The 9,379-nt window shown below is 47.8% G+C and overlaps 1 protein-coding gene across 1 annotated transcript in view; it reads right to left on the reverse strand.

Moving 5' to 3' along the window:
- Window positions 1-6,629, reverse strand: part of LOC108791264 (poly [ADP-ribose] polymerase 14-like) — a 30,635-nt gene extending 24,006 nt beyond the window's left edge. Inside the window, exons 1-4 of the mRNA XM_018561698.1 lie at window positions 6,411-6,629; window positions 6,195-6,227; window positions 5,155-5,188; window positions 3,309-3,545 (exon numbers count right to left, since the gene is read on the reverse strand). Of these exons, the coding sequence (XP_018417200.1) occupies window positions 3,309-3,545; window positions 5,155-5,188; window positions 6,195-6,227; window positions 6,411-6,572 (466 nt within the window). The 5' untranslated portion in view covers window positions 6,573-6,629. The remainder of the gene's footprint in view (window positions 1-3,308; window positions 3,546-5,154; window positions 5,189-6,194; window positions 6,228-6,410) is intronic.
- Window positions 6,630-9,379: the final 2,750 nt, after the last annotated feature.

Raw genomic sequence — 9,379 nt, forward strand, 5'->3', positions numbered from 1 at the left:
AATCCAGGATGGCCGGAATCCCCGAGTCCCTATTGGACCTACGTCTCCAAGCGTTAAATGTCTTCCATACCTTGCCATATACAGTATCTTCCTAGTTACCAGCTTACGGCTATGCAGGAGAGTATCGATCACCTCAACTGAAAATCCCTGTCCCCTCAAAATGTCCTCCTCAGAAAGAAGGCCGTGGGTCTGAATCTGTTCACCTCCGGATGTAAGACTGGTCCCTGCGAGATCAAGTCCGATCTGACAGGAAGAGTCCAATGCGGCCGATCGGTGAGGGGAAAGCAACACAGTGAACCAAGCTCTTCTCGGCCAATAGGGCGCAATCAGAATGAGCTTTGTTCCTTCCAGCATAAACTTCTGAAGGACCCTTGGTATCAGATGTATTGGGGGAAACGCATAACATAGGTTAAAGTCCCAGGGATTAGACAGTGCATCCATTGCCAGGGCAGCATCTCCGGGATGCAGGGAAAAGAATTGATCCACCTTTGCATTTTCTTGCGAGGCAAAAAGATCTATGGACGGAGGACCCAATTTTTCCGCCAAGAGGCAAAACACCTCTTGGTTCAGACTCCAGTCGTCCCGCATTATCTGGTGACGACTGAGATAATCCGCTAGGAAATTGTGGGTACCCCTCAAGTGAACCGCTGCCACCAAGGCCAGATTCCCCTCTGCCCAGCAAAAAATGCCTCTGGCAAGGTTTTGCAGAGCAGGGCTCCTTGTGCCCCCCTGTTTGTTCAAATACAGTACTGCCGTAATGTTGTCTGAAAACACTAACAGATGATGACCCCTCAATCTGTCCTGGAAACTCAAGATAGCGTTTGCGATAGCCTTCAATTCTCTCCAATTGGAGGACATTCTGGCTTCCTCTCGAGACCAGCGCCCCTGAGCCATCTGGGACTCTAAATGTGCCCCCCACCCCCAGGAACTCGCATCCGTTGTGAGCTTCACTGAGGCGAGAGGCCTCCACTCCAGACCAGACTGAAGATGAGCCTGTGTTCTCCACCACCACAGACTCCTCTTCACTGAGGCAGGAATCTGAACTAGTAAATCTAGACTGTCCTGATCCCGATCCCACTTCTTCAAACAAAAAAGCTGGAGCGGGCGCTGATGAAATCAGGCCCATCTGACCGCTGGTAAGCAAGCGGTCATGAGGCCCAAAACGGACATGATCTCTCTTAACGTGATCAACCTATTTCCCTGCAGCCGACTGACTGCAGCCATCACCTTCAGAATCTTTTCCCTGGGAAGGTAGGTGCTTTGTCTCACTGTATTGAGAACGTAACCAAGGTACTGGATTTCCTGGGAAGGAATTAGATTGGACTTCGGAAAATTCAGTATCCAACCCAGATCTTGCAGCCAAGCCTGCGTTACAGCTAGTTCGCTCTCCAACCTGCTGGCTGAGGCTGCTGACAACAGTATGTCGTCTAGATAGGGAATTATACTGATTCCCCGAAGTCTCAGGGGCAACAGGGCTTCTCCCAACACCTTCGTGAAAATACGAGGAGCCGAGGATAGACCGAACGGGAGAGCCTGTAACTGGTAATGATGAATCTTGGGGCCAATTCTCACTGCCAGCCTGAGAAACTGCTGAAATGCCAGATGAACCGGAATATGGAGGTATGCATCCCTCAAGTCTAGAGTAGCCATGTAGGCCCTGGGCTGCAAGAGGTTTTTGATGGAGAATATCGACTCCATTCTGAACCTCTTGTATACAATCACCCCATTTAATGGTTTCCGATTGAGAATCAAACGAAACTTGCCTGAGGGCTTTTTTACCACAAATACATGAGAATAAAATCCCTGTCCTTCTTCTAACACAGGGACCCGATTGATAACCTTCTGGCGCACCAAATCCCCAGCAGGAGACAAAGAGCTTCTGCTTTGTCCCTTTGTGACCAAAAACAGCTTTGGGGGTACGTCGTTGAACTCCAACTTGTAACCGTCCCTGAGCAGACTTAAAAAAGAAGTCCACTGCTGAATGCAATCCCTGGAATTCATAAAAAGTGTCGCAGACATCATAACATCTCTTGACGGGGTGGGGCGCACGGCTCTGATACTCCAAAATGACTTTGGTCTCGATTACCACCATGTTTCTGATCTCCAATCTGGCGGTATTTGTTAATGAATTTGTCGCAGCCATAGTAACATATTAGAAAAGTGTCGCAAACAATAACTATTTGAATGTGCATGTGCAAGTTGCATGTTTTAGAACAAGCCGAGAAATTGTCGGGCAACACTTCCTATAACAGCAAAAATGCCAGAAATCTGTGGCAAAGGCTATATTCATATATCGTCCCCCAATGGGTATGGCATGTAACCTAGAGAGCATAGACTCAGACAAGAAGAACAAGAGTAATTCACAACTTTTGTCTTCTTTCAGTCTAACCCACACAAATGAAATGAAACCCTATAATTCTAGTGTTCACATTATTGTGTCTACTCCGATACATTTCACTATTCACGTATTGTTATTTTTTCATGGGATACTTTTGTGCCTATAGAAAAAGATGGTAACCGCATACATTTATAACCAGCCTTTATAGCAGGGTGCACATGGGAAGTCTTACAACAATACAATGTTGTAAGCCTTCCCAATGCGGTCACCATCTTTTTCTAGTTTGACTATTTGGGATGTGGGGACGCACTGGGAGTCCCAGCGCGCATTTTTGATTGCCGGGCCTCCAGCGTGTCCCTGCACCTTTCGAGGAGGAGTGGGCTGCCTCCTGGTACACCTGCATTTAATTTAGCGACTGCATCAATATGCTCCCATTTGGAGACTCGTATAGAGTTAGAACCGCACTTTACAGAGGAGCCTTGACGGTGACGGTGCGGCTTCTACATATTTTTGGCCAAAAGTTTGTGCAACTAAAACCTCTGCTTTTAACGCACACTGTTAGACGGGGTAATTTGTTTTGTTGCAGGCCAGCTGGTAGGTGTGCTGGGGACCTTTTTGTGTTTTGTACTTTTGTGTATATAGCCCATTATCCAGGCGGCTGGTTGATGGAACCTATAATTAGGCAGCTCCATAAGCCCATAAGATGTTACAACAAATAGGACAGTATACGTTCCTGGAGTATTTAATACAGGAAGTCTTCACCCATAATCTGCCTATATTTAGTAGTATTAGGCCTAAATAACATAAATCAGTAATGTGATTTTTATTTCTTAGAGGTATGATGGACAATAGACACAGGAATGCCTTGTTTTTGCACGAGATGATCTTCAGAAAGATTATTCATATTAATTAATGATATTAAATTGCAGGTCAGTATTGCGAGTGCTGACCAGCATGACACACAACGTACCTTCCACAGTGGAGAATGTAACCAGTGCGGCGCCCTCTTCAGAAATGGCTAATGTTTCATTGGTTCCGGAACCGCCATGCTTTGGGCTCTCAAAATACAGGCTGATTAAATCCTCAGGTGTTTCGGGGGGGAGACCCTCAACCCTGATAGTTTTAGTTTCTTCCAGAAGCTGTGCCGTCATTTTAAGTGTCCGGACTCTGGAGTTTCTTGAAAATTTTTCAACAATTGACAAAATATCTGGTAAAAAAAACAGTTGATTAATTATCAAATATCATGTATGTTAAATGATTTCTCTGCTAACCGTAAAATTCTTTTCTTGAAGTAACAACATAAACAGAGGTACCGAGCAGAATAGCCGAGCCGAATGCCGCTCAGCGGCCGTTGGCTATTCACTCACTGCCGTTCGAACCCCTATGTGAATAGTGGCGAGCGGCAGCAAGTGAGCTGCCGGAGCTTCGGCTCAGCCGATCCAGATGTTGAATCGGGTTGGTCGAGCTCCTTCTGCACTTCAGCTCAACCGGACATGTATGAGCAAGTTCGGCTGACCGAAGGCAGCAGACGTACGTCTGAATTCAGCCCATGTATGGCTGAAATCAGCCGTACAAGCCAGAAGTAAATAGCCGAACAGCGTTTGGTCACTTCACTTCGGTTGGGTTATTCACTCGGCTGCCTTCAGCAGCTGTGTGAATAACCCAGTAAATGTCTAGAATTGCTGTACATAATGTTGATTTGGCTGTCCCATGTTTACAGATTGGAGGGTTCTGTGGGAACGCTCACACTATCATTAGGGTTATACATTGGGTGATGCTCATAGGTTGGGTGATGCTCATAGGTTGGGTGATGCTCATAGGTTGGGTGACGCTTATAGGTTAAGTCATCAAACCACCATGACTCCAATCATCCTCAGTCATCCCACAGTCACTATAACATGTCCTGCAGCCCCTCCATCATGTCCTACATCATAACATCCTACAGCAGGGGTGCCCATTAGGTAGATGGAGATCTAGTAGCTCTCAGAGCTGATGCTGGTAGATCAGGAAGGGGGGGAATGGCGGCCCCTTTATTCCATTTTGGTATATTTATCTCGCTGGGCACACATGATTACCTATTAGCCCGAGTCTGCTGAGCCGAGCTCCCCGACACCTTTCTGGCGGATGCTGGTGGTTGAAGTGCTTTGTATTACAATATAGCAAGGTGGGCCAGGAGAGAGAGCAGGGAGAGACGGCCAGGAAAGAGAGAGAGGAGAGACAGCCAGGGGAGAGAGCGAAGAGAGACAGCCAGGAGGATGAGCAAGGAGAGACAGCCAGGAGAGCGAGGAGAGACAGCCAGGAGAGTGAGGAAAGACAGCCAGGAGGATGAGCAAGGAAAGACAGCCAGGAGAGCGAGGAGAGTCAGTCAGGAGAGCAAGGAGAGTCAGCCAGGAGAGCGAGGAGAGTCAGCCAGGAGAGCGAGGAGAGACAGCGAGGAGAGTCAGCCAGGAGAGCGAGGAGAGACAGCCTGGAGAGCGAGGAGAGACAGCCAGGAGAGCGATAGCAAGGGAGGTATTTTTTTTGTTGGTAGATCTCATGCAGCTCGTCATTTGAAAAGTAGATCTTAACACAAAAAATTGTGGGCACCCCTGTCCTACAGCCACCAAAAGCCCAATCATATTATGTGTCCACCATGCCTACCATCATCTCCTTCAACCAGCATGTCTAACATTGTGTCCTACAACCTCCCCGATCTCAATGATATCCAGCAACCATCAGGATCATAGTCATGTTTTATGGCCACTGTGGCCACCATCATGTCCTACAGACAACATCGGCTACAATATCTTGAAGACAAACAAATGTCGGCAGATTACCTGGGGATTTGGTGGAAGGATTCACAATGGGATCCTGAAAAAAAAAATAACAAACATTTTACGGAACACAAACGCGTTAACCTTTTATAGGAAGTAGAAGCTGAGGATATTTACAGGAACAATGACCTATATACGTTGTCTTCAGTGCCACTGTCACTGCATTGTATGGACTTACAATGTATACGAGTTATAATGGATGATGTATTCACGAATACTGAGCTGTATTATTTGTATATCTGTCTAGGGTTCATCTTCAAGGTCAAAGGTTAAAGGGAAGTTCTGATATCTAATGTGAGAAGATTAGGGTATGCTTGTATCACGGGGTGCCTCCAGGGGGTTCAGTGTATTGTATGTGTTCCCTGTATAGGTCCCGCTGTGCTGGGGGTATCACAGTGCCCGCTGTGCTGGGGGTATCACAGTGCACTTTTCACCCAAAAAATTGGCTAATAATAAATGTTTTTTTTAACATAACGTGGGGAAAACAGGTTTTTTTCAAAATGTTCGGTAATTTTTTTAAATATATAGTTAATCACTCCCCAGTGGTGATTAAATACAACCAAAAGAAAGCTCTGTGTGTCCCCCAAAAATGATATAAAATTCATGTCAGTCAAAGTACCGCAGCGCTGAACACTGAACAATGGCCGGGACAGGAAGATAACTCCGGAGTTTCGTGACCCTTTAAATGAGGTCAGTATATCTCATACACCAACTTCACAGGGACTGGCCCTTTAAAGAACCACATGATCTCCATGCAATCCCCTTCTGGCCATTTTCAGCTGTAATCCAACCCGACGGGACGGAGGAACGATGACCGCGCTCATATCCCGGGATGGAATATATAGAAGGTAGGGAGCAACATGGATTTCCCCCTCCAGTCCTCAGTACTTACCTGTCTCCTCCTTGTAGTGTATGAGGATCCCCCTCCAGTCCTCAGTACTTACCTGTCTCCTCCTTGTAGTGTATGAGGATCTCCCTCCAGTCCTCAGTACTTACCTGTCTCCTCCTTGTAGTGTATGAGGATCCCCCTCCAGTCCTCAGTACTTACCTGCCCCCTCCTTGTAGTGTATGAGGATCTCCCTCCACTCCTCAGTACTTACCTGCCTCCTCCTGGTAGTGTATGAGGATCCCCCTCCAGTCCTCAGTACTTACCTGTCTCCTCCTGGTAGTGTATGAGGATCTCCCTCCAGTACTTACCTTATGATAATACCCCCCCTCCCCCGGTACCTACCTTTCTCCTCCTTGAAGTGTATAAGGACGTATCCCCGGCTGCAGTCGGTGTCTCGGATCTCACACTCTCCTCCATTAGATTCGCTCCTCTTCTGGAAATACAGCAGAAGTTTATTTTTGAGTTTTTTTAGGCTCTCGGGCTCCTGAGTCCAGTGTAGGGCCACAGGGTAGGGGTACTGTCTGTCCCCCATGGTGTAGAAGGGAGCAGTGTGCAGGGAGTCAGTATGGGGCCCGTCCTCTCAGCTCAATGTCTGAAGAATTCTCTTTCACTTTAATTTCTCGTAATTTCCTTTATTCTGATCTGTGGCCCCTCCCAGTCACCGTCCATCTGCACACACACATGTTACAGTACTGACTTTGGGCGGTCAGTGTGTGCTCCGGGTGGTCAGTGCAGTCTCTGGGCGGTCAGTGCGATCTCTGGGTGGTCAGTGCGGGCTCCGGGTGGTCAGTGCGGTCTCCGAGTGGTCAGTGTGGGCTTTGGGTGGTCAGTGCGGACTCCGGGTGGTCAGCGTGGGCTTTGGGTGGTCAGTGTGGGCTTTGGGTGGTCAGTGCGGACTCCGGGTGGTCAGTGTGGGCTTTGGGTGGTCAGTGCGGGCTCCGGGTGGTCAGTGTGGGCTTTGGGTGGTCAGTGCCGGCTTTGGGTGGTCAGTGCGGACTCCGGGCGGTCAGTGCCGGCTTTGGGTGGTCAGTGTGGGCTTTGGGTGGTCAGTGCGGACTCCGGGCGGTCATGAGAAGCGAGCGGCCCTCTAATATGCCTGAATAGAGGGCCGCCGCTGCCTGACTGCAGCTGGTCACTGCCCCGGATACCGAGGTGATCCGGGTCAGCCGGGGCGGGCCTGGAGCGACAGCTCAACCTGCCCCCTCGTTATTCTGGTCCTGGTCCTCAGTACTTACCTGTCTCCTCCTTGTAGTATATGAGGATCCCCCTCCAGTCCTCAGTACTTACCTGTCTCCTCCTTGTAGTGTATGAGGATCCCCCTCCAGTCCTCAGTACTTACCTGTCTCCTCCTTGTAGTGTATGAGGATCCCCCTCCAGTCCTCAGTACTTACCTGTCTCCTCCTTGTAGTGTATGAGGATCCCCCTCCAGTCCTCAGTACTTACCTGCCTCCTCCTTGTAGTGTATGAGGATCCCCTCCAGTCCTCAGTACTTACCTGTCTCCTCCTTGTAGTGTATGAGGATCCCCCTCCAGTACTCAGTAGGGATGGGTTTGATGTTCGAGTCGAGCAAGAGTTCGACTTGTGGGCCCTGATTGGCTAAAGCCTTGCACCTGACCATAAGTCAGGTGCAAGACTTTGCCCAATTAGAGCCCAGTACTCTGTAGGAGCCATGATTGGGCACAGTCATGAAGACTTTGCCCAATCATGGCTCACCTGCCAGATGCCGTACAACTGTAAACAGTTGGGCGGAGCTAGCTGTCACCGCTAGCTCCTCCCAATTGTTTATATTTTGCCACCATCTGTCAAAATGACATTCTGGGGCGGGAGTTCGTCGCGAGCGGATGGGTCGGCGGGGGCGGGGTTTAAAAAAATCATTATTTCTATTTATTTTTTCTTGTTTCATTTTTTATTTCGTCTAATCGTCGTTGTGGACAACGCTGGACGCCGTGATTGACGCTGGATTACGTCGGTGGATCCATTTTCCTTTTTTTTATTATAAAAGATTTGTCAAAAACTTGTCTTTTGTGTTTTTTTTTTCAATTAAACGATTTTTACAAAAGTAAAACTTTATTATTGTAATGTGAATATTCCAATGAGAACTCTTCTCGGTGTGACGTCGGCTCCCTCTGGTGGCTGCTCTTATATTTGCCGGCTGAGTAGGAAAAGCTGACCCCAGAGAAGATCCACACCCGTGAAGCCGAATACTGGTTGTGGGTGCGTCACACAGCTGAGGCCACGTTCACACAATACGGGGTGTCCTGCATTATGCTGCAACTAGTCTATGTGCCCCGTTCACTGCACGGTTCTGACGTGGCGGAAAATGCAGAAATGCCGCAGTTTTCCATGACGCGCAGGAGGTCAACCGTGCCGCAGAACAGAACGCTGCCCTGAATGGAATGTACACTTTGTACACCCTCAATAAAGTTATAAAAAAAAAGAGGAAAGGATGTAAACCGGGGAAGTGCTGAAACCGTGCAGAAACCCCGCCCCTCCCGACATCACATAGACACTGAATCACGTGGTGACTCTCAGAGGTAGCGAGCAGAATAGAAAAAAATGTAAACAAATGAGGGGAAAAAAAGTTTACGAATTATTTAAATAAATGTAAAAAAAAATAAAATGAAAATAACAGTTAAGAAAATAAAATGTTTTTTTTTTTAACCACTTCAAGACCAGGCGTTACACATCCCTTCCTGGCCAGGCCATTTTTCAGTGCTCAGCGCTGCGATACTTTGACTAACATTTATTCCGTCATGCAACGCTGTACTGTAATGAATTTTAGACCATTTTTTGGGGACAGATAGAGCTTTCTTTTGGTGGTATTTAATCACCACTGGGGGGAGGGGGGGTTTTATTTTTTACTATAATTAGGAAAAATTACTGAAAATTTTGAAAAAAAAAAGTTTTCTTTTACATTATGTTAGGAAACATTTATTAACCCATATTTTTGGTAAAATATAAAAGATCGGGTCACGGCGGTTAAATAGACACCAAACATGTCAAGCTTTAAAATTGCGCGCACCAAAACACAAGCGATCCGCCGGCTCTACAGCCGGCGGATCGCTTGTATGTCAACAGGCACCGCTGCCTGTTTTTAAATTGCGGTCATTTCCCGCTCGCGCGTGCCCAGCGGCGCGTGCGAGAGGGCGTGTCTGAGCGGACGTTTAAAGACGCCCCGCTCAGATCTAGAGAGCTCTGGGCCGGCCGTTTTTTTACTACGGCCGGCCCCGAGGTGGTTAAAGAACAGGAAAAAAGTCATAGCAGGCCCTTAAGGTCTGGTAGGAATTTTAAGGAGGAATGCCACCCCCAAAAATGGGGGGGAAAAAGTGGGGGGGGGGG

Source organism: Nanorana parkeri, unplaced genomic scaffold (assembly GCF_000935625.1).
Source record: "Nanorana parkeri isolate BGI_ZX_2015 unplaced genomic scaffold, ASM93562v1 scaffold538, whole genome shotgun sequence".
Lineage (NCBI taxonomy): Eukaryota > Metazoa > Chordata > Amphibia > Anura > Dicroglossidae > Nanorana > Nanorana parkeri.